General features: G+C 50.6%; 1 protein-coding gene across 2 annotated transcripts in view; it reads left to right on the forward strand.

Annotated features, from left to right (window-relative positions):
• The window catches only part of LOC119443073 (serine/threonine-protein kinase 26), a 133,437-nt gene that overhangs the window by 30,904 nt on the left and 76,724 nt on the right, over positions 1-25,809 (forward strand). Inside the window, exon 1 of one of the 2 annotated variants that reach the window (XM_037708220.2) lies at positions 15,307-15,348. The exons of the other annotated variant lie outside the window; for it this stretch is intronic. Coding sequence (XP_037564148.1) covers positions 15,322-15,348 — 27 coding nt within the window. The 5' untranslated portion in view covers positions 15,307-15,321. Of the gene's footprint in view, positions 1-15,306; positions 15,349-25,809 lie in introns of those variants that run through there. 2 annotated transcript variants of the gene reach the window in all.

The following is a 25,809-nucleotide window of genomic DNA, read 5'->3' on the forward strand; positions in this document are numbered from 1 at the left end:
TGCGCTCACCTGTTGGTCGGTGCTCAGTTCTGTGGCACGGACTTTGATGTTGCCGCGAGCGTGTCTGAGCAGGGCGAAAGGAGAGGTCTCTCCGGGAGTCCACCCAGTATGCGAGCGCATGCGCCGACCACACGGAGAGAGTGTATCTTCAGCGCGGCGTCCGCGCGTCCGTTTCCACGCTGCACGATGCGTGCTCGTTGCTGAATTTCGTCCTTTCTGGTAATAGTCATTTAATGCCGCAGCCGCACTTTGTACACATTTCAGCTCTTGTTACAGAGCGAGCGTCAAGCTGCATGAAGCATCGACGTGGAGTCGCTCGGCTCTTGAGCTCGTTTCAGTGGGGCCGAGACTTGTGCGCGAGGTATGGTTTCGTTATGGATATATACGCGGAGAGTGCACTTTTTCGCCGAACAAGACTCCGGAAAGGAATTCGCGCCTTCTTCTCTCCCTCCCCTCTATGAGAAGGTAGCGGTGCTGGCGAACGTCACACTGAAGCAGTCCCAAGCCTATAGGTACACATACAAAAGCTGTTCTCATCTCGTGGTTTCGCTCATTTTTCCTGCCCGGCAGTGACCGCCGTTTAAGCCGTGCTGCGCGCGAGTCGGCGCTTTTGTTCTGCGGCGACGGGCTGTCGTTTCTTTCCTTTTTTAAATCCTATTTTTATATTTTCTTTGCTCTCGGGTACCGGGCGCGCCGAAGAATGGCGCGCGTGTCTGCCCGCCGTGGAATGACGGCGGCGCACATGTGCTGCGGATATAAAAGGGGAAGCGGAATGACCGCGCATCGGTGGGAAGGACGAGGTCACTGTGTCGTCCCTGGCCGCCGCTCCTTTCCATGCAACGGCGTGTTGGCCGGTCATTTCGTGACTGCGGCCAGGCGCGCCCGCGGTAGCCGCTGTAGCCTGCCTGTCTCCGTCCGAGCACTTTGCTGCTGCTGCGTTTGTCCTGCTCGGCTACCGTTTCTGAGTCGTTGATGTATATGCACCACTTGTGCGTTACTTGTGCGTGCGCCATGGTGCCGTGTGTATAGCGGGCGCAACATTCATTACCCGGCCGAGAGCTGTCACGCACTTCGCTTAGAAACATCCGCCGAACTTTCTTGCTGCTGACGTTTGTTCCCCTGTTCTTGTTCATTGTGTGGCTGCTTGTTTGCGGGGCCTCGGCGCTTTTAAGATGTCGTCGTAAGCTCACCATTGCGGAAACAGCATGAACACGCGGACTACGTGGCTTCACGTCGTGTCTAACGTAATTATAACGGCAATCTCCAACAAGAGATCGTGGGTGAAGACGTAGCCAGGGCCGCTGGAATCTGTAGCGATGCCTTTTCCCAATGCTAATGTCTTTCGGTGCTTTTCACGTTCGTGAGTGGTCTAAGCGACGCTCCGCTTTGACGCCGAAAGGCATTAGCATTGGGAAAAGGCATCGCTACAGAATCGCGGCAGAGGTTGCGGAGAAGGGTCACGCACAGGAATCTGTTTCCGTAAAGCTCGGCGCTGCGCCTGAACGCGTACGTACATGCCAGCGCGTGCACGAAAACGTGCATGTGGTTTATCGCTTTACACGACACACACACGACACACACACGACACACACACACACACACACACACACACACACACACACACACACACACACACACACACACACACACACACACACACACACACACACACACACACACACACACACGCACACACACACACGCACGCACGCACACACACACAATACGCGTATGGAACGACGTATAGAGTACATTGGCAGAAAGTGCGCGGAGCTCGTTTGTGTGTGTGTGTGTGTGTGTGCGTGTAATAGTAATGTTGTGTGAAGGAAATACGCAAACATCAGTGGCTGAAATCCTGTCATTTACTGCCTCCTTTCTTCACTGCACATTATCCATGTTTCTCTGAACTGTGTCTCAGCCGAACGTCATTCTCACCTGTCGTCGTGGGCATCTCTGTCCCATTTTTGCGCGGCGTCGGCGTCCAGCTCGGAATGCTGTGAGAACTGGACCACACCGCGATTCTTGTCTGCGTACGCGGCCGTTTCGCTGTCGTCGACGGGTGTGTGAATCCCGTGGTTGCCTAGTTCTCCCGATGCGTTCCTGCATCGCGACCTCTTCGTATGCGCACATCGTCGCCTTCGTGCGGTGCGGGATATACTAGTGTGCTATGTATGCGACGACGAACGCTGCGTGCAGTTTAATATTAACGCACGCCATTGCGTGGTACGTGGATGTGGCACTCGATCGTTTGTGTGTTCGACTGGAAGCTTTAGAGTGCGGAATTTCAGCATGCCGCACATAGATATGGGAAAAATTCGTTTTGTTTTCTTTAAGCATTTAAACCCTCCGCTATAAATTGTGGATATATGTTATGCTGCTTAGCACCTAGTCATAGGTTCGATTCCTGGCAGCGGCCGAATGCAAAAGCGCTTGTGTATACCGTCCTTTGCGTGAATGTTGACGAACACAGGGCGGACAAAATTATAATCCGAGGCCTCCTCCATTACTGCGGCTTTCACAGCCCTCCTGTTGCTTTGGCACGTTAAGGCATCATCAATCTCAATAACATTTGTTTCAAACTTATATGTAATGTGCAACGTGTATTGTTGCTTTAGCATGCCCTCTTTCGTCATACGGAAGGTTATGAATGTATGTATCTCCAGGGGGCAGTTCGCGTGTGCTGTGTTTATCTCCTGTCGCGATTGCGGCGTATTTCACAGACTCCGGGTCGCTTTGCCGTTCACATGGCTTAAAACGGAACGCGTCGTTGATGCGAATGGGGTTGCGGCCCTCGTTTTTCATGTCCTTTTTCTTTATTATTTTTTGTCTTTCGACAGGACATCTGCGTTCGCCTTCTCTCTTCGCTTCCCTCGCTTCTCCTGCCTCGCGCGCGAAACTTCAAAAGTCCGGGCACGTGAACGCACCCTGTTGGCTGCACGCACGATAGCTGCATTTCGTACACAGCTCGCGCAGGAGCGTCGTGAGTGTGCGGCGACCGCAGTGAACGCCATGTGTGCCAGACCCGTATTATTAAAGGTATGGGCGCCACTGACGCCGTTGCTCACGTGCGCGCGAGGAGCGGACGCTCTTACGCTTCACTAATTATAGGCGAGACCGCGGCGGTTTTCCGTCGCCGAACGATAGCATTGTTTGGCGACCGCGTCTCTCCTCCGTGTCTCGGGACCGTTATCGGCCGAGTGGACCCGTGCCTCTCCTTCGTTCTTTGTCGTCGTTTTCCTATTTTCTCGTCTCGTTTCTGTTCCTTGTGTCGGCGCGTTGGCGAGCGCCGTCGTGAAAGCCCTCCCCTCCGTCTGCATTCATTAGCTCTCCGCTCTGGCGCGAACGACGCATTCGGAGGCGAGACGACGTCGTCGAGCCGCTCTTTCCCCGTGCGTTGGTTTCCTCCCGCATATTCGCGAGACTGTGCGACGAGCGAATCTGTGCCGTTTGTTCAGAGGAGGACGAGCCCGAGGGGGCTTTTCGCAGTCGCGCGAGGCTCGCCTTTTGTGGCTGCTCGCTCCTTTCTTTTCGGGCCTGAGGTTAAGCTGTCGCAGTGGGAATAGCAAATTTTAAAATCTTCGAAGCTATTAAAGGGTGTCTGTCTTTGCCCTTGATGGAGCGCACTTGTCGAAACATACGCTTGAAGCGCGCCTTCGCTGGTGCACAATGTTAATGATAATAACACAGTAAGGAGGAAACTTTAGCAAAAGGTGCAGATCGACGTGACTGTTAATTTCTTGTCCCTGTTGCACGTTCGTTTTCAGCGATAAGATGAGGTGTTCTTAACGTCGTCGTTGCCGCATTTCTGTTGGTGCCGTTCTTTGGTACAAAGGAGACAGGCGTCCACATGTTTCAGTCTTCTACGCGCGCGGGCGCCGAAGGAATTTAAAGTTTGTGCCAGGAAGTCCGAAGATCTTGTCGTAATTTGTCTCAAAATGGCTGTGATGCCCTCGTGCAGATGCGTCACGGCGATTGCAGATTTGGGCGAATGCGTGCTTTTGTAGAGAGCAATGCTGTCGCTATATAGTACCCAGATAAGCTTTCTCGTTAAAAAATAAAGTGGGCGACATCCATTGCCGCGCAGCCGTGAGCGATGTTTTCCTCCTCGTGGAGTCTAATATCTACATGCAGCCTTCGCCAGGGCGACGTGAAACGCGGCAAATCGCACTAGTCACGATCGAACGGATTCAGAGAATGTGTTCGTACATTTATAGCGTCAAGGACGAGCGTAGAAGAAACGGGACGAGCTCGACAAGAAAGCTCGTCCCTTTGTCCTCCCCGACAGCCCCCTCCCTCCGTATTTTCTTCGCTGAAACTTGCGAAGGTGTTATAACAACAGGCCAGAGCTCCAGCCCTTGCTGAGTATGAAGAGAATGGACGCACTATCGTTCCTATACTCGCCGCATTGGGGAGCTTCGCCTGTTTGTGTTGCGGGATGGAATACACGGTTGTGCGCATGCTCTATTCACTTGTTCGAAAAACCTCCACGTGCTGTTCAACTAGTGCAACGGCTAACTCTCCTGAACTCCATACACGTTTCGTGATCTCCGCAAATACGAGACACCCGCACGCGAGGCAAGCAGGCGCGGCTGTTTGTCACGCGTGCTTTTCGGACTCTTTTAGGTGCGCGTACGTGTGTACGCTGTGTGCTTCCTGCTTAACCGCTCTGTTCGTCCCGTGTTTCTTTCTCACTAGTCGTCCTCCCCGGTCTGCTCCCCGTGCTTATATAAAAAAAAAAAAAAAAAAAGAAAATTCAACAGAAACAACCGTGAGTGCGGCTCGCGAAGCCCGCGATGACGAGCCCCCTCTCGTCGTTTGTTCATCGCCTAGTGGACGGCGGGTCGGGCGTTGCGGCGCGCGACGCGTCGGTCATTGCCGCCGAGCTCGTAGCCGGAGTTGCGCAGATGTGTTGTACTGCACGCGCACACGTAGGCCATGCGGCGGGCGCAAGAGGAGCGCTACAAGTGCGTGAGAGCATTGTCCTCCGGGGACGCGTGTTTGAAGTCCGCCTGTCAACTTGTCTCGTAGATTTTTTCTTTCTTTCTTTCTTTCTTTTTTTTTTTTTTCGCACTATAACAAGAAAAAGGGGGCACGTTCGCCGCGACCGCACGGTTTCGGAAGTGCACGGTTTCGGAAGCTGTCGCGACGCTTCTTCCGCCTTTCGGCGGGACTCGCGATTTTTTTCGCGCCGATCCCACCCGCCCCCTCGTGCGCTGTACGTACCCGTCTCCGCCTGTTTTGAGCACCGGGTGCTTCTTCGGCCCCTGTGTGAGCAGTCGAATCCGCAGTCACGCGAAGCTATAGGGAATCCGACCAAGATCAGTGGAGTTCATTGGAAGCCAGCGTGAGTCGTATATTCGCCCTTCTCTCGCCGTGGTTGCTTAGGCTTTGGTGTTGCGCTGCTAAGTACGAGGTCGCAGGTTCAAATCGCGGCCGCGGCAGCCGCATTTTGATGTGGTCGAAAATTAAAAACGCCCGTATACCGTGAAAAAAAAAAAAAAAAAAACAGGTGGTCAAAATAATCCGGAGACCTTCACTATACGGCGTGCCTCATAATCAGATAGTGGTTTTGGCACGTAAAACCCCACAACTTAAATGTTCGCTTTCATATAAAGCCAATAGACAACGAAGCCAAGGAAAGCTTTCTGTGTAACTCGCTATGGTTGTTAAATGCTACACTTAAATTACAAGCACAGATAATTTCCCCTTTGTTTTCCTTGGCTTCATTGTCAGTTGGCTTTATATGGTCATGACTAACAAAAAATCGAACCCCGTGGTTTCCATATTTCATTCGTTCATATCCTCAAGCGACATAAAGCAGCCATGAGTACATTGGTGTTATTTGGGTTATGCTTGACGGTATACAGCAATACGTTGTAACTTGAAGGGCACAAAAGACGCGGACGATCGCTGAAGCTCCAATGAAGTTTTATGGTAATCGATTTTATACGTGAATAATTTGATTATGTCACTTACTGCCCCTTAAGGATCCTCGGCTATCTTTCACACCTTCGTTTGGCCGCGATCGCTTCCAATAATTTTCTACATTTCAGAATATTATTTTCATATAAGTGTGCGAATTGTTACCACGTAGAATCGCTTAATTGACGCGAACTCACCATCTCATTTGCACAGCGCGTTTAGGTTCCCAGCGCTCGTAGTGCTGCGGTCTGATTGTGAAATTTGCGTTGAGCCACGTCTGCGTGCGCCACAAAACGTCGCTTTTGCCATGCTTTGCCGTTCCTACTGTTTAAGCTATAAATAAGAGACCACCGGGGCCTGCGGTGCGTGCCGCCGTCGAGAAAGCCGGTTCGGTGTTAATCATTCCCCGCTGTGGTATGTAGATCTATCGCTGGTGTAACGCGCGAAACAGGATTCGGATCGGCGTGCCTGGCTGTAAGCCGGCTGTTCTGCGCCTTCTATAGTGGCCTTCGTATTACGCATCGTCGTATATAGCAGGGCCCGTGGATTGGGCTTGGATCGCGTGGGACAGAGATGCCAGTGATATATTGCGAAGGATGACCTCTTTGCATCGTGGCAGAATTTTTCACTCGCTTCCGCATTGACCCGCAGCTGCTGCCGGCTCACAGAGATGCTGAGCGAAAAGTGGTGGGGAGAGTGTCCTCAACAGTGAGGGGGAGATAAATGTGGACGCGACGTCTTCGGAAGGAACTACGGGTGAACCAACAGATCTAGTAACGTTGGGGCGAATGGCCTCATCGCCGACAAAGTGCGAATGACCGACTCGGAGCTGCCTGTGACGTTTGCTGTTGAGTAGTGAACACGTTCTTATGGCACTCAGCAACCGCATTTTTCTTTGTCTTGAATTCGCCGCCACCACCATCATCCGTGGCCACTGCTTGGATGCCCATTACCCGGAGTATATGTTCCCACAAGAGGACATGATCGGCTCGGTGATGTGACGGAATCACAGGAGACATAGCGACAGGGAGGTAACGAATTCCCCTCGCAGCTGCTCCGTCGTGCGCGACAGTCAAATCCTCTTCATGAACGTACACATGGTGAAAATCCCAGATGTGCTTTGGTGGCCTTCTTGTTTCTTGTACTTTTTGGCCAAGTGTGGCAAGTAGTTATAATTAATGCACGCCCCCCCCCACTGTTTCAACTCCCCTCCTCTTAACGTTGTTTTCAGTGACTCTCGGCCCCTTTGTTAATCTGGCCTCAATACATTCCGCACTCCTTCACACACGCACGCTTTACGATGCTAACGGCGGTCTGTCCCACGGCACCAAGCGGGCATTGGAGTTCGAATCACGCCTGTACTTAAACTTAGTCTCACGCGTATAGACCTCGCTCCAAGCGCACTAACGAAGCGCGAACGGGCCCCTTCGAGGCACTGCAATCACGCATGCCTGCTTGGCCGCATGCACCACGTGAGGAGCCTGCGGAGACGATTCGTCACGCTTCCGTAATGTGTACAGAGATGCACGTAGGTGGCGCGGTGCACGCTCTAAATTGGGTCCTCGTGATACGCGGCGTGAAGTTATTCCGGTCCGTCGCATGGAAACTGCGGAACGGCCCACTGGTGTGGACATGACACCGGGGAGCAGTATATTGCCGGATGGACACGGCCGCTTAGCCGTGGGCGCTATACTTAGCACAGCCCAGAGAGGGCGTGTTCCGGATGATCGCTCGAGCGCTCTTATTGTGCGGACCGTCCGACGCATGCGCCGCACAGGGGGCCGCGTGGCACCGCAGCATGAGCGTCGGTTTCACTGTGTCAGTGCAGTACACGCGCGACGGGAGCCCCTCTTGTCTGCATATACTATGAGCGAGAGATACGTGACGCGTGTACACTGAGCGCGTCATGAACACGCTCACTTGCTGTCCTCCGCCGCGGTGACTGCGGCATTCCGCTGCCACTTCCGAAGTCGTGGGTTCCATTCCCGGCCTCGGCATTTTGCTGCGAAGGTGCATAGGGGTGCTTCCACAACGGTTCTCGTGCGGCGGTTAGAACACGAGACTTGAACATGGCATCGAGGCCGGCATATGCAGTTGTGCAAGTTGGAACCGGCACATTAGATCTGGTGCAGCATACGGGAACATGCGTCTTATGTAACGGAGAGTACATAATTATACTAAGTTCGAGTATAGTGAAGATCTTGGCAAGGTCTCGGGTATACATTTCGGCCTCAGGCAAACCGTGCCCTTAGGACTTTCGAAGGCTGTGAGAACTACTGTCTGTGATACACTAGTTGCTCGTACTCGCCTGCAATACGAATGTTTTTTTTTTTCTCCATTTTGTCAAGAGTGGCATGCAAAAATGTTCGTGCACTTACGTTTTGCTGCACGTTAAAGAACCCCACGCGTTCGAAATTCGTCCGGGCTGCTTCATTGCGAAGTCCCTCGTATGTTCTGTCGGAATAAATTCAAACGCGCACAGGTATGTAATGTCTAGAATGCATTGTTGCGTGTCCGGGTTCGCGTGTACTTGCAGCATGTCGACCTAGCGGACTCGGTGCGTCGTTGTTGTTCAGAGGCAGTGCTGAATCATACGTAGGTTGCGCGAAACGACCAAGGCGAAACGCGACACTGAAGTGTCTAGTCTGTATATGCTAACCTGTAGACACTACAATATCTGCGATAAAAGCGTGCAGTTACGAGGCTGGAAGAGACGAAGCGAAAGAGCAGACGTTCCCGAGAAAACATTTAAACAAATTTTGTCCATGCCGTTACCTCTTTTGCTGCCGTTGTACGGCAGATTTAGTAATGGTGGCAGTATAGTTGCACAGCGCTGCGCTATGCGTTCTCTTTGAACGTTTTAGCTCGAACAGGAATCTGTCGCGAACGCAGTTCACGAACACTTCAAGTGCGAAGCATTCTTCTCGAGGGTAGCCATGCACTTTTTCGCAGGCTGGCGGGCCGGGTACCGGGCCGTTTTCGTTGGCCGGTCCCGGTGATAGTGAAATCTAAAATTATGTGCCACTGGGTTTTATTTTGCTTCCAATCTTATATCTTGCCATTGGGAACATTCTTTATATATATAATATACACTGCAGCATATGATCTGTAGATAACCGTTCGCTACACAACAGTTGCATTTTATGCATACAACCGTTCTCCACAAATCACGAGTGTTTCGCATTACGCAGACGGCAGTTACAATTTAGTCTGCCAAATTCTTTTTCTTTGTGGTTGTTTTTCTTTGTATTTTGTCTCGCATGCTGGGCTCGTGCCCGTCTCTGCGTGGCTTTAGAAAGAGCGTATATTACAGTATACCCAGAGATATCGTATACACACTGAGCGCCCTCCATCCATATGTAAGAGAACCGAAAGCTGTCTTCGTGTTTTGCGCCTACGTGATGTCGCCGATCGTATACTCGTAATGCCTGTAAGTCTGCAATGTGTGCGTATACCTGGGCTGTCGCGGAGATCGCAGTATGCGCACTGCAGCAAGGCGTGGAATGTTGCTAGTGACGCCCGTCGTCAGGCACGCGGGGCCGCTGCCGGACAGGCCTGTTGTTTGCCCGTCGCGGCTGTCGCCACCACGACGAGTCCAAGAGTCGGCCTTGAGGCCGAGCGTTGTCGGCGCATCCGCTCTGACTCACTGGCCCGCAATAGAGGAGCCTGTTTGCATGTATATACTGCGAAGGACGATGATCGCATGCCGTTCGACTGCCTCTCGCATCGCTCCTTCGGCTCTCTCCCTCTTACGACTGGACGACGACTTCGTGGTCACCCGCCGCTGTAGCTCAGTGGCTATGACGTTATGCTGCTTAGCATGAGGTAGCGGGTTCGATTCCTGTCCGCGGCGACCGCATTACGATGGAGGCAGAATGCGGAAGCGCTCGTGCACCGTGCAATGTGGGTGCACGTTTAAGAACCCCGGATGGTCGAAATTAATGCTGACACTACGGCGTGCCTCATAATCAGATCGTGGTTCTGGCACGTAAAACCCCCAATTTTCTTTAAACAACTTTGCTGGCACTGACGTTCTCTCCGCCTTTCGAATGCCTAAGCAGTTTACCGCGAAACACAACGTTCGGATTCAGGTCCGCGTTCTTCGCATATGCGATGCTGGTGCTCTTCGTCTCCTGTCGCGGACCTCGTTTCTGCGGCCGCTCAATCCCGGAGCATACTGACCGGACGATGACCGAGAGGCATCGCTTAAACCCGTCTGCGCAGTCGCAAGAAGACGCTGGAGAGGAAAACGCAGAACAGAGCGTTGCTGCGCTCGGAGTGCACCTGGGGGGGGGGGGGGGGGGGGGGGGTGATCTGTAAGAGTCCACCTAGTGGACTGTCCACTTCGGCTATCGCCATTGGCTCCCGCTTCACGAGCGCGAAGGTGCCAGCCAGTCTCTTTCGCGCTTGTGAAACGGGAGCCAATGGCGACGGCCGAAGTGGACAGTCCACTAGGTGGACTCTTACAGAATAGCCCCCTGTTCTCTTCTCCCGTGTAGTCGACTTGAAGGGACGCCGATGATAAATACTAATTCACTTTACTCTGGTGAAGTATTCTTTGAAAGCCCATTTCCATCCATTTGGCGGTGAAGTGTTCATTATTATGCCAGAAAAAAATGTGCGCCCCAAGTTTCCTTTGAGCCTCGGAGCCAGTAACGTCAGGGTGACGTCACGGATTTCAAATTATTTTATCGTATTTGGGCCATTCTGGTGAAGGCAAATTCCTTCAAACTCGCTAGGTTTAATCTTCGGTAGCATTAGAATGCGATGCAAGCACTTTAATTCACTAGACGCGAGTGGACGCCGTAAAAAATCCTTGACGTCACGGCAAGCTGTTCCGGGAACTTTGGGTAGTGTCGCTACCTGTCTTTTATTTCTTGCGTCCTTACTGTCTGGCTTACGAAACCGCGTCTCACGGTATAGCGGCCGTTGTGTACCTGACGAGTACAACAATATGTCTCCATTTAATGTCCCTTTAAGGGTTGCTGACTTCACGTATACCGAGCGAGAGTAGCCGAACGACGTGCCCTGACGAAGACCGATGGTCTGACCTGCCGCAAGAACAGGTATTCCTGCGCCAGAATGGTGTGGTGAACGGCCACTCGGAGGTCTCAGACCCGGGTGATGGCTTTTCGTTCGCACCCCTTTCAGCAAACCGCACACGCCTACCGGCGGGAAGTGCACGATGTATAGCAGACGAACGTTGGCGTCGCCTGGTCACGCTGTTCCGCGGTGGCGCGTCCGGCGAGGTGCGTGGTGTGTGCGCGCGCGTGAGCCCACCGCAAGCAAACCATCTCGACGGTGCGGCAGCAGCGAGTCACGAGATGTCGGGTGTTGCCTCGCGTGTGGTCTGGATGGAAGGGAAAAAAAAAGTAAAAAGAAACTGTATATGCATGCAAAAAGGGCGCCGCCGATCGCACCTGAAGTGTGTGTTTGCCACGTAACGCCGCGCCGACTCGCCAACGGCCAGTACACGACAGTGGGCCGTCTCCCCCTGCGCCAGTCTTCGATGCGCGCATTTCTCGATCACGCTCCATCCGGGACGTCCCATGTATGCGCTCTCTCCTTGGCCAACACGCGGCCTCGTTGTTTGCTTCGCAATCGGTGGCTCAAAAAATGACGGAATACCGATGGTCACGCGTGCGATAAGAACGTCTGCACGCGTGGTTTGGCTCCCAGCGATTTTGTTCCGAGAGAGGGATGCATACAACACGGGCGTTCGCCCAAGCCAGCATGCCAACTGCCCATAGATGGCGCCACTGCCTACGCAATGGCGGGGCGCCCATGAAAAAACGGTCTATATAATGTGTAGGGGAATATATGTTCACCTTCAAACTTGCCTGCCTTTCAAAAAGTACTGACACGAAAATTTTGAGTCTCGTGTCTTTTTTTTTTTTTTTTGGGGGGGGGGGGGGGGGTTGGCTTTAGGTAACTTTCGACTACCTAATTACGGTACGCAGCCTTAATTCCATGAGAGCGCCACAAATAATAAATTACAGCGCGTTTTGTACGACCGTTACAAAACGCGCCGCTTCCGACGTGGACACTCATCAGAGTCATCACGTCGCCGGAGCTGGAGATTTCGCTCACGTGGTATCGCGAACAACTTGATCAGAGCCAGCAGCCAGTCAGCCCGGTGCATTGGTTGAAGGCCATGCGTACACTGACCACGTCGCCGACTGTTTCTAAATTAGCCCTCCCAATAGTTATATATATATATATAGCTTCTCCTGCAAACACAGCGGGATGCGCGGTACCCTCTTTTACCATGATCTGAAGTGAAGGCGCGAAAACGACGACGGACGAAGAGAGAGCACACACACACACAGGGCGCCACTTCCAACAATGTTTAATCAGAAAAGAACGCCACTAATTTATACAGGGAGCCCTGTGTGTGTGTGTGTGTGTGTGTGTGTGTGTGTGTGTGTGTGTGTGTGTGTGTGTGTGTGTGTGTGTGTGTGTGTGTGTGTGTGTGTGTGTGTGTGTGTGTGTGTGTGTGTGTGTGTGTGGTGTGTGTGTGTGTGTGTGTGTGTGTGTGTGTGGTGTGTGTGTGTGTGTGTGTGTGTGTGTGTGTGCGCGCGCGCGCGCGCTCTCTCTTCGTCCGTCGTCGTTTTCGCGCCTTCACTTCAGATCATGCTTAACCAACACGCCCAACTATCCATCCTAACCTCTTTTACCGTCGTGTGTTAATGAAGTGTACTATATAGCACGGTCACAGTGTGCGTGTGTGCGTCAGTGGTACCTGGTACCACGAGACCAGCGCAACAGGTTTCGACGACGTGCGAACCCTCTTTTTCCACGCCCGAACCGGCAATGCACTTGGCGCGCGTTTTCAACTGGTCGCAATAATTGAAATTATCTGTCGCGCTCTCTGGGAATTGGGGCACCATGACGTAATTACTGGATCGACGGCTATTCAATAAAGCATGAAAACAAGACGAAAGTTTTCTGTCAGTACTCCTCCAAACAAAGAGCTTTGTCGTTACGGAATATTTATACTAGCCTTAGCAAAGATCGCTTTTGTTATTCCAGAGACGAAGACTGCAGTCACATTTTGTTTTATCCGAAAAAGAAAATTGTGTACCAAAATAAAAAAAAAAGGAAAAGAAAAGAAAAACGCACAAGAACATGCGAAGATTTGATGCAATGTTTTCTTCAGCTAACCGGATAACTGGCGATTGTCAAGCCAAGCACCTTTCCCCTTCTAACCTCTGCTGACTAACCGCATTAGGGAGGTCGCAAAGTCGCTCAGCATTAGGGTCAACAGCACCGCTGCTGTCTCGTACGAGCAAGCGAACGGCGTGTGTCGTCGCTTTCCTCATTCTCATTTTTTTTTTTTCAGATTTTTTTTTTTTTTTTTTTTTTTGCATTTCGTTTTCTTTCGTGGGAGCTGATTGAGAAAGGGGCTGGATTGAGCGAGTTGGAATTGCAAGTCCATGATAGGCTTTCAGTGTAGCTTATTATGGGAACAAATGCATGAGGGACGCACAATGAAACGTTGAAACAAGTACGCAGGCTGAGCGAAAGGCGGTATACATTTCTCAGACGTGTTGTAAAAGACACGTCGCCGTGAGCGTAATTATGTGTACAGCTGTGTGACTGGTCGCATTTACGTTTGTATACGCGATTGCGGATGTCAGCCAGCGTTTGGATATTGTGTTGTATTGGAAAGAAGTACGGAGTAAGCAATTCGGGAATTCACTAGAGTAGCGGAGATATAGTGCGTCGGATGATATGCGCGTGTGGCATCGGTCCACCTGTCGAATAAAAAATATTCAGTTCCTGTCACGGTCGCGAGGAGGGCGTGTTAGGTGATGTTTTGATGTTCTACGACACGTTCCACTGCGCGTATCCTTTCGTTTTGCTTTATTGGTAGTTTTATTATCGTCTTTATTACGGATGCATATATCATGCATGTATACATGCTCGCAAATAACGATTTGTTGAACATAGCAGCCTATGTTTTTGTTCCCGTGACAGTATGTGTAATGTTATGCTGAACCTCTGCCATGATATGACTCCTTCATATCAGGGAGGGGGATTGTTGCCTATTTTCGATCCGCAATATCTTAAAGCATAGTTATCTTGCTTTCTCCATGTATTGTCGGAGAAACGAGTTTCGCGGCGAGAAATTTCGTTCGTGAGTCGTAAACGTTCTGCCGAAGTTCCCTATGGCTCGCGCGCGTCCAGCGGCTTTGCGGTATCCGTTGCGAGCAGGCCCGTAGCCAGGAATTTTTTCGGGAGGGGGGGGGGGGGGGATTTGCTGATTGCCTTGTCTATTGGACCTATTTTTCAGTAATTATTGGCGGTAAAGCATGGAAAGATCAAAATTTCGGGGGGCGCCCCCACCCCCACTACGGGCCTGGTCGCGAGTCTTCCAGTTTTTCGTTCAGTTCTTCCTCTTGCGTAACTCGGGCTCGTAAACTGCGGGGAGGTTCGCCGGATCCGCGTTGCAGATGCCGGCCTTATTTACGCGGCTGCGCGGTTCATTAGAGGCTGCAGCTGGCAGTCTCGCGGGAACCGTCTGTACAACTTTGCCGCACCGCTTCTCGGCGGAGAAGGAAATCTCCGGGGTGGGTGTTTGTGAGGTGAAGGCGTTCGGCTCTCGCATGACGCAAACTGGCGCAGCGGCACCGGGTGCAGGCACCCAAAGAAGCGGCGCTTTGTACTGGAGAGTGCGACCGTAGAAAGCGGCGCCCGCTGCGCCTGTAGCAAAGCGGTTGGCCGGCGGTGGTGAAGGGCCAACTCGGGGCAACGGCTCGCCAAACGGGTTCTGCCGCGGTCTTTCCTCCTCCTCCGTGGCCGCGCGGTCGCTCGCCGCCGCGTTCTTGGCGCTACGTTGCCGCCGCTCTTCTTCGCTGCTGACGTGCTAAGGTGAAGGACGTTCGTTGCACACGGTGCACCGCCACACTTGCGCTGCACCGGCGGCAGTCGTACCGAAGGAGCACGCCGACCGAACCTCGTCGTACCTTCAGCTCGTGCCGCAGCCCTCGTTACGACGGCAGCAGTGGCTTGGTTCTCGACTGCGAAGCTGACCCCGTCTCCGACCGACGTCGTGGGAGCCATGTCGCACGCGCCGAATGCGCCTTGAAACCGTCGCGCCCCAACGTGTTCGTGTCGACATACGAAGAAACAACGGCGGTATGTGGAGGGAGCGGCGCACCTCGGCCCTCGACGTGTTCTCAGCCTAGCCGTGGTCATTGAAAGAAGTTGGGCTCGCTCGGGCCGCCGTGGAAGTACGGGGTGTGTGTGCGTATGTGGAATTCGCGATAATCGATTCGCACGCCGTGCGGACAAGTAGTGCTGGTCCGTGCTTTGGTTGCCTGCCTCGGAATACGTGCACGCACTGTGGTTTCTCTTCTCTCATCCTGTGGCGTGTCCATCACATGCTCGGCAATCATGAGGTACTACGACCAGTGCATCAAGGTGAGTTGCTTATCTGATCTGCCTCGGCGCAAACTGAGCGCTGTCTCGAACTGTACACCGCCGAGCCTCGCGAGCTGCCGAAAACAAAGAAAGTAGTCTCGCGTCACCATTCGTTTGACTCGTCGTTGCCAACTTCCGTATCCACATACGTTGCCGAACGCGGTTTCACTGCACTGACGTTCTATATAGGAATACGGTTTGCGCGCTCCGCAGGGTGCCAGCGGCCGATGAGCTTTCGTGTGCTGCTTACCCTTACTTTTGAGGCATTCTACTCGAGATGCCGATAGTGGATGTTTTACGCTCGCGGTCGAGTCTGTGACTGAAGGCGACGCGGTGGATCACCTAGCGGCTACTGGTAAACAGCTGACGTCACTTCTCGTCACAGTAGCTGTGGAGTTCGGAGCTTTGTAGACCTTACTCAGCACGTGATCGTGCGCATTTTCCGCCGTAAGGCTGAATAATTTGTCGGGTGCGAAAGTGGGCTGCAGCCTTCGGGGAAGAATTTAAACGTTTTCTCAACATTTACTTACGCGTGCCACGTTATTTACAGCAATATACCTGCCGCGATGACGCAGTGGCTGTGGCGTTGTGCTGGTGAGCACGAGGTTGCGGGTTCGATTCCCGGCGGAATGCAATAAACGCTCGTGTATACCGTGCTTGGTTGCACGCTAAAGAACCCCGGGTGGTGGAAGTTAATCCGGAACTCCCCACCTTAGTTAGGTGCAGTATCCGTCCTAAATATTGTCGTGTATACATTACGTCGCAGTGGTTGACCGTTTAGAGCTTGCTAACAATCCGTGTTACAGACGCTTTGGTTTCAACTATCATCGTCACCAGCCTATATTTATGTCCACTGCAGGACGAAGGACTCTCCCTGCGATCTCCAACTACCCCTGTCTTGCGCTAGCTGATTCTAAAGAACTTGCCCCTGCAAATTTTCTAACGATAGATCTGCGTCATACGTTTATATTTCTTTTCGTGTGTTGGACGTGGTCTGGTCTGAGCCTAGTATTACCCAAGTCAACTTCACGCCTCCGCCCAGTAGCCATTCTTACGCACGCCTTGAGCCCGCATGTTTGCTCGCTGCGGCAGCTTTGCGGCCCGCCCTCCTGCGCTTCCGTGTCTTGGTGCAACGCGATGAAAATATGGCCTGTCCGCTCGGAGAGTTGCGCAGCGTAACCTGCTTGCAGCTGTAAAGATTCCGCAGCTCGGGGTACCTGCCGACGTTGCAGTCACTCTCTGCTGGCGCTAAACGGTGCGCAAACTAAGGAACGGCTCGCGAAGAAAATCCGCCAGCTATCTGGTTCCGGTCGTAAGCGTAAGCGAGAACGGGGCCGTAGTTGGAGGCAGCTCTCTTTGCACTAACATTTCACTTGCCTGGCTTTATTGGGGTTGTCGTGGGATGGCAGTAAATACCGTTGGACTAGGAAGTGCTGCTCCTCGCTGTATCTGTTTACGTGTACTTTTGTTCGCTTACTCCACGAGCTCGCAATTAGTACAGTTTGCGAGTAGAATGTTTCTGGAGAGACCGAAAAAAGTTGGTGCCAACGAACTTTTGTGTAGATAACGATATACTGCTTGCGGTGTTTCTTTCAACTTTTACTACTACTACCTGAGTGTGAAGTTCACATTTACGGAAACAGTATCTTAGTGTTTGAAAAAATATTTTTGCCAGCGGACTGGAGTGCTGAATGCTGAGATGCCAAATGAACCGTCTACATTAGCTTGGATCGGCGCTCCGCAAGCAACTGCATGTAAGATAGCTTTCAGATTAGGTAAAGAAGTAGCTTAATAATAATAATAATAATAATAATAATAATAATAATAATAATAATAATAATAATAAAACAGCAACAACATGTGCCGCTCATCTTATACCTGATACACCCGCCGTTGTTGCTTAGTGGCTATGGTGTTGGGCTGCTAAGCACGAGGTCGCGGGATCTAATCCCGGCCACTGCGGCCGCATTTCGATGGGGGCGAAATGCGAAAACACCCGTGTACTTAAATTTAGGTGCACGTTAAAGAACCCCAGGTGGTCCAAATTTCCGGAGTCCCCCACTACGGCGTGCCTCATAATCAGATAGTGGTTTTGGCACGTAAAACCCCATAATTTATTATTTATACCTGATACATTGTCCAGGCCTGCCGAAGCCTCATAGGCCTTGTACAGTTGTACTATATCTTGCATTTACGTTTGTAAGGATATTCGAGTGTAATTAACGCAGTTTGTAATGAGACGGGATGCCAAATGCTTTACAAAAGAATAATGTAACACTAGAGCTCGTCCTTGACTAAGCCCATCTGTAATCACAGGAGAATTCGAATAGCTACCAGACATTAAAAGGGATTATACAATTGAAGAAGTGCATTACAGTGGAGGACGCAAATTGTCCTTTACAATAATTAACTTTAAGTAGAGGTGGGCGAATATCAAAACTTTCGAATGCGAATAGTAAGTATCGAACATCGACAAGTCGGACGCAGAAAGTATGTGCGTATTTACAGCGGGAATTTTTATTTCTGTATAGTATACTTACCACGCCTGTACTGACTAGTCCGAGAAAGAGAGCTAACTGTCGGGGATAAAGTATCGGTTTTAAACGCAAAATCTCAAATTGTCATTAAAAAACTGCACGAATAGACTATCAGCATATCTTTAGAGCCCGGTTGCAAAGAAGCTTTCCAATAATTGCTGCTGTGTGGAATGGAGCTTTACAAAAATGCTAAATAAATAGTGGCCGCAAACAAATGAGAAGATGTCGGTTAGGGGGGCGGGAGTTGCCCAAGAGCTTGTGTACCATAAACACATTAAAATAGCCCTTTGCAAGGAAAATATCCCTGCTCGTGGTAGAAGGCAAAAATGCTACATGACTAGACTGCCAAAAACACTAAATGACTGACTACAAGCAAAACTCACAGGTTGTGCATGTAAGTTTCCTCTGTGAAACAGAAAACAAAGTTTGCGTTATCGATTTTATTTCTGTATTGCTTTGTCGTTGTTTCACTTTTGTCAATTAGCGATAGTTTTTTAGCAGACGGATAGCAGTAACAATATTTTAATAGCCCGTTGTTGCGAAATATTTGGTTAGTTTCCAATATTCGACAATACCGAATAGTTCCTTTTCGAATACGAATAGTTAAAATGTAATATTCGATTCGTATTCGAAACTTGGAATATTCGCCCACCTCTATAAGGCAGCACTAACACCAGCCCATCACGCTGTTGAATGATCTCCAGCGAGCTTTTGCATAACGGGAAACATCCGTTTCCTAACCGTTGCCTGCGACGTTGATTTTTTAGATCTCGTATATTCTGGTTGAACACAGTTTCTCAAGGAGGCGCCACCAACGCTTCTGCTGCCTGCCGCGTATCGGTATCCCGGTATAGCATGCCAACGGTAATAATACGTGCACGCCAGGCTGTATTAAATATTATGTTTGCCTACGTCAAGCCAGATGGCTTTAATGTCACTGTCGTGTCTAAAGGAATTCAGGCAGCGGTGGCGGAACTCGACGCTATTACTTATATGCCAGCATTGTTGCGCCTGTCGGAACTGTCCACTTGTTTCCCACTATTGTTTCCGCTCGCCACAGTGAACTTGCAGCCTACTATAGCGCGTGTCTAGTTCCGCACACGCACGCACGCATTCTTTCACTCGCGTGAGAGGAGAAAAAAAAGTGATACGCGGTCTGTGTTTGCGGCGTGGGAGCGCAGATTGCTTACGGCTCCGCTTCGCAGATTGAGCGCTGAACTGCCCGGAAGACGAGGACTGTGTTCGAGGCACAGCGGGGTTGGGTCGCATATGGCGCGTACCCGTTGGCGGAGCGCGGCAGTTGTTCAACGAGTGCAATTCGGAGCAACGCCGAGGGGTCCACTATGCCGGCCAAGTGGCTGCTGCCACTCCCCGCTCGTTTGAAACGAAATTTCAATCATTCCCATGACAACACTGAGCGAAAAGTGCACGTTGCGAGCAGTCTGCATGTGAAACACCCACCGCCAAAAGATGTCTTGGCTTCGGGGCTGCTTTCTTACGCGCGCCTTTATTCTGGGTCATCGGTGGAAGCTCTGCTGCATGGTTTCGGCTGCTAAATATGGAAGGAAACCCATTGGATAGGCGTACAGAAGGTGAGAGAGGGCGCCGGGCGAATGCTTGTTCTTGAAAAAAAAAAAAAAACTGTTCTAATGCGTCGAATTCAATACCGCGTCGGCTCTGAAATAAAGCTTTGTCTTTAACGCTTCACTGTTCTTTACCGTGGTCAACTCAGGTGTAAAGGTCCTCGGTGTTTACGAAGAAAGCCGAATTAGCTGCGAGTAGTGTCGAGGGAGAGAGAGATAACTTTTTAACTTGAGATAAAGCACAAAGAAGCACGCAGGACGACAGAAGGAGACGAAGAGACAGCCCCACCAACATTGGATTGTTTATTGCTTATTATGCGTGATTAGTACATATGTACCATAATACAACAGGAAGAAAACGGGGGAACAAGGCCGCCGTCTCAACATAGATTACTTTTCGGCATAATCATCCATCACAGGCCGCAACCGCGAGGAACTGGATTTCTTTTTTCGACAGTGAAACAGATGGGCAGCTTACAAAATTATTGTTTCTAATCAGTTCGAACGCCTCGACGATCTCCCTAGTCACTTGATCCGTGTTTCTGGATATCACTTTAGTCTACCAAGCAAGGGTTTACAGCCAGAGCGCATGCAGTGTGCGGCTTGATGACCGGTCTTTTCCAGATTGCCAGCATTGTTAGGATGCTCCCGCAAGCGATCATTGAGGCATCTTCCCGTCTATCCAATATATTCCTTCCCGCAGGACAAAGGAATACAGTAAACCACTCGTTCCACGCGTGATACAAACTGTCGAAATATTTGTTGAGCGTACGGGCTTCATCGCGCAGATAATCATTTTGTAAGAGAGGAAGCCGACATTTGCAGTGAACAAAGTTTGCACTGAGGGCGGGCTGTTTTTGGGGCAGTGAAAGCACGAACCATGCAACTCTAGCACTCGCCGAGAACGGCAGCGGCGTCCAGCTCTGCACGCTATGTGGAGCTATTACAAGTGCCGCGGAATTCCAAACAGCCACTACCGCTTCACTGAGCTCACCGTGTTCGCTTCCCATGGTAACGACAACACGTTTGTTGTGTCTGCAGCTTATGCCGCCCGCTCACTTTACCTTGACATCACCGGGTGTTCTGTTCCATCCGGCAACCACTCTCCTTCACTGCTAAGACTAACTGTTGCGCCTTCTACGGTTCAGTCGTCGCTGCTCGTGCGCACATTACGTTTCTCTGTGCGTTGTGCCGTGCACTGCCTGTCAACACGACTGTATGTGACCATAAAATTTCTTTCAGAGTTGCAGGAGGGCGCACCGGCTGAGAAAGGATACATTGTCCTCAAGAAATATTTCTGTATAGACAAAATTGCACCGTCAAAAGTGTGGCTTTTCCAAGGGCGTTGAATTTACACTTGGAATGTCAAACGGTAACAATCGTAATCAATGAATTTCGTGCCTATATATAATTATCTAACGCTGAGCGCCCCGTAATTTTCTTTCAATAACGCGCGGTGTGCCTATAGCGGTCCTGCGGCATTATAACCGGAAGCTTGAGGGCGCATTGCACAGACGAAATGCGATGGTTATCATTACTGCAGAGTCGCTCATTAAAGGGTGGAAACATTTTTCAGACTGCGTAAAATGGGACACCTTTTTGGGTTCATGTGGTTTTCGTCACGCGACGATCATGTTTCTCTTCGCGAGCACCGAGTTTGGGGGGTTTCCTGCAGGCAACAAACACTTTGTGAAGCGTTCCTGGCAGAAGGGGACGGGCCTGAGTGCGGCGAAGAAATGGAGGTGCACGCGAGAACGATGGCGACTATGTTAAGTACAAGAGCACACCTGAAATTCAGCTTAACATTCCATAGACATTTTGTGCCAGGTTCTTTGTTGTCAGCAACACCCCCGAAAGTTATGGTTATGAAGGAAAAGACTACGTCTCGCCCCTGGCCTCTCTGAAAGGAAGTGCAACCTGCAGTCGTGTATCGTACGGCGTCGTTGCGAAAAAAAATTAAAATTAAGAAAGAGTACAATGTTCAAATAGAAATGACGTTCACACTCAGTCGTTTTGCAGCTTTTGTAGTTTTTTTCATTCTTGACAGTAAGCGAAAAGTGTCATTCTTGCGTGCTTCTACTTTCTTTGTGTTGGGCGCCCCGTTCCTGTCAGTCACACAATTACGCGTTCGTAGCGCCACCGGCAGGAAAGCAGCACGTGAAGTCCGTTACTCAGCGAAGTGCACTTCCCCTGCAGGAACGCTGTGTGACGTTCGGGCATTCCGTGGGGCACCTCGCGGGAAAGCACCGGACACGGCAGCAGAGAGCACTACGCGTGCGATCCGACGTATGGCCACGAAAAAGCCGCACACAACGTGCTTCTAGCAGTTTTCAACTATCTGAGCAGCCATCCATCTACCGGCACGTCGTATTGGAACGCGCTGAGCCGAGCTTCCTCAAGGGCTGCCGAAGATAGTGCCAACCTTTCCTTTTCTCACAAAGAACCACTTAGTAGCGCACGCGAACTAGCTCCAAGAGCACAGGATGTGCCGATGTTCTCGGAAATGTGCATCTCCGTAGGCCATTGTAATTGCGTAAATGAGCGCATTTACAGATATATGAATACACAACCATCCAGAGAAGTGCTTTACAGGAAAGAAGATTGAAAAACGTAAGACACAGTGAATAGGCTTTCATGAGATCTGTGATGTGCGTTCCACAGAGCAGGGGTGCGTCCTGCTAACGTAGGAAACAGCGCAGCGACCGGACGATGAGGAGAAACGAAGCGATGAGGAGAAAACAGCGGTTCTGTTGAAACATGCCGAATCTCTATGTGGCTGTCCTGTGGGAAAGATTGTAACAATGCTCTTCTGAAGTGACTGAAATGGTGTCTGCAGAAGCAACGCCGACACGCGAGAGATCAAAGATCCCTTGAAAGCAGCGCCATTCGTCCTTTCTGGTACTCCTTTCCGTACGACTCCCTCGCCACCTGTTTGCTAGCGCCTCGGTGGTGCCCTCTGTCGAGTGAGTAGCGAGGCAACGTTTCTCCGACGTAGCCTTTGGGATTTGAACGGCGGCGCCGTCGCTCCGCCCGATCTCCGAGGCCATGACTCCGTTTCTCCTCTTCCTTTGACTTTTTCCCTCGAAACGCAGCAGACGCTCGGCGCTAGCGCACGTTGTCGGCTTTTTAGTGGCGGTTGCTTACTTGCGCGTTGTAATTGGATTTATGTCAGTCGCTTTCGCGCACAGTGTCGCACTCGTGTAAAATTACACCGTCCGGGTCTTCCATTTCGCGAAACTTCGTGCACGCAGTTATTCTCAGAGCTCTGCAGAAAATTGCGCTGATTAAAGAAATTTAGAGGCCATTTAGTGGTAAATGCGAGACATATATAGGTTAACATTATGGCGCACAACTTTGAGGTTCCGGATCAATGATTTAAACCGCGGTAACCACATTGGAACTTGTTATATATACAGGGTGTTTCAGCGAACACTTTCAAAATTTATTGAAGGTTACCTGTGGCAGATAGCCCAATTCTAGTTTATGAGCTGGTCTACTCGAAGAGGCGGACATTATTGCCACGAAAAATTGAAATGCATAATCGGTTAATTAAAAACTTCACTAATTAAGTTTTTAACTAAATACCTGATGGCCCTTATCGCAATTTAGGTACAATTGTAGCTGTAAATTGTTTCTTTACGGAGAAATGCATTGGTGTTCCAGTTAATTTTGTGCTTCAATGCATAAAGCGACGTTTTGTTAAGAAACTAACTGGAACGCTAATGCATTTCTCCGCAAAGTTCGGGAATTAATATCTCGAAACTGGTGTCATCCCGAGAATTCGTTCCAAGTGGATCCGCATTGCGAACTCCACGGCTACAATTTGTAAATTGAAATATGGGCCATCAGGTAATTAGTTAAAAACTTAATTAGTTAATTTCTGTTAATTATCAATTATGCATTGCAATTTCTTTGCAAGTAATGTCCGCCTCTTCGAGTGGACCAGCTCATGAACTAGAATGGTGCTATCTGCCCCAGGCGACCTTTAAGAATTTTTGAAAGTATTCGCTGAAACACCCTGTATGTATGTGTATGTATATATATATATATATATATATATATATATATATATATATATACTTCACAAACATACGCTTTTTTCCACTTCAGCACTCCCAATGCTGACGCAATAAAAATAGCGCTAACAGTTTCGTTCAGGTGTAAAAATCTGGCAGTTCAGGGGATTCCGACCATGAGGGATTGCGGCCTACGTCTACAAGCGCGTTCAACTGGGGTCATTGGGTGCATTCAGGGAACTGTACGTTTTTTGTGCTTGGTAGTAAAAACTACATGTGCTAACAAGCACGGGCCTCATGACCGATTCTGTTCTCTACATTTGTTGTTCTTGTATTCCGTCCTTGCTCCCTGTTATACAGCTTATGACCAGTGAACGCAAGAAACGGGAACTTTGGGCGATTGCGCTGTCTTGAAGATGTGTTGAACCTTGCTTCTGCTGCCTGCACTGAGAGACAGACAAGGGATGCACATATCGTTGTCTACGCTGTCCGTGGTTAGTGTTTGCAGTGTTCAGTTCCCTAGATTCATTACCATCGTACCGAAAACGTACCACTTTCAAACCGCGTTGCATCTTAGATTTCCGCAAAAGAGCGACCGGTGCCGCAACCGGTCTCCACCTCGGCTCACTTAGTAAGTAAGTAAGTAAGTAAGTAAGTAAGTAAGTAAGTAAGTAAATTTGTTCCTAGTCCCTTTTGACGCAGGGCAGGCGCTTTAGGCGCCACAGGAAAAAAACATAGTCTATGTTGTCTTGCACAGTTCACTTAAGTTTTTGGTTCGTGTACCGTCAAGTTTCGCCACAATTTCGCGGAAGAGCACCCCGTTCACCAGTTTTGCGAAAAACACCTCGCCAAGACGAGCCAAGCCAAAGCTTGCCGTCGCCCACGAAGCATCAGCTGGGTCGCATCTCGTAGCTTGTAGCCAGCTCCTTGGTCACTGGCACAGGGGTAGATCTGAATGGGCTCCACGCAAGTCCTGAGGAAGGATTGGCGAGGGCTCCACTCGGCTTTCCGCGCGGCCGTCGTCTTCGCATCGATGTCCAAGCGGTGGCGCGCCGGTGTGCGCAGTTGGTGGAGGAGGTGTGTTGGGTGTTATCCCGGTCGGGCTGCTTTCGGTTTGTCTGCAGAGCCGTTCCCACCGCAGCAATAGGCTCTTCGTTGACTGGATCCGATCGATTTGTGCTTCATCCGATTTGACCGGGCAGGCACAAGAGTTCGGTCAAACTTGGCGATGTTCGGGGTTTATCATGCAGGCATGGGCAGACTTGTAAGACGTGAGCAATGGTTTCTTCGGGGGCACCGCACAAACGGCATGAAGGGGCCGAGTCGAACATTCCGCCGAACTGGCTCTCTCCCGTCTAAGGCAGAACCGAGGTCAACTGGGCAGGTAAAACAAGAACACTTGTCGCGGTCGGCAATAGGTGGCGCCACGGAGAGCGCTCGCGCGTGCGGGATACCTTTTTGCATTGCGGTGAAGCCAGCTTCCATCGTGCGTTTGTGCCCGCGTACGGCTCGTTCTGAAAGTTCAAAGCAAACGTTAACGACTGGCATGTGTCTTACGGAATCGACACTGTCAGTACTGACGAAAAGCTCTTCCCACAGCATTGTCGACATTCCTGTCCGTACCAAAGTTCCACTGAGGCTCTTGGCCTCGAGCCAGGGGTCCTTAACATGCCGCCCGCATGATACCTGAGCGCTCACCTCCTTTGCCACTAATTAACCTTGGTCTCAGAGAACCCTCTCCCCCACTCTTCGAACGTGTCGCAGTTGTGGCCCGTGGGGAGCCGCACGCGAGGTCCGATGGCTGACCTGGAGGATCATTGATCGATGGTATTTGCCGACCCGAAGCAACTAGGGAGCTATGCGAGGGCGCCGGCTTGAGTTTGACCATCCGGGGTTCTTTAACCGGACAATACATAAATATACCCGAAGGAAATGATTAATTGAAATGTGCGAAGTACACCGGGAATAAGGACGTTCAACGAAAAAAAAAAAAATGGCGAAATCTTTTTAGGTAGTAGGTGTTCGTGCAACACCAAGCAGAACAATGGAAGTGTGATTCACCTTTAGCGACACACGGCTTTGTGTGGAACTTGTACAGACAGTTCTCGTCGAATGTGAAACAGAGGTTCGTACACTGCGCTTGCTTAAATACATCTACTGTGGGGTACCAGTTCAGCTGAGGACCTTGCATCGGTCTCTGTCCTCTAACACTGCTTTCAAAGCAAAGCGAGCTGCGTGCCAGTCTTCTTCCTCGTCCTCTGTTAATGCTGTAATCCAACAAATGATACTTGCTGGCGATCATTCAGTGTTGGTCGAAGACGTTCA

Source organism: Dermacentor silvarum, chromosome 2 (assembly GCF_013339745.2).
Source record: "Dermacentor silvarum isolate Dsil-2018 chromosome 2, BIME_Dsil_1.4, whole genome shotgun sequence".
NCBI classification, from domain to species: domain Eukaryota; kingdom Metazoa; phylum Arthropoda; class Arachnida; order Ixodida; family Ixodidae; genus Dermacentor; species Dermacentor silvarum.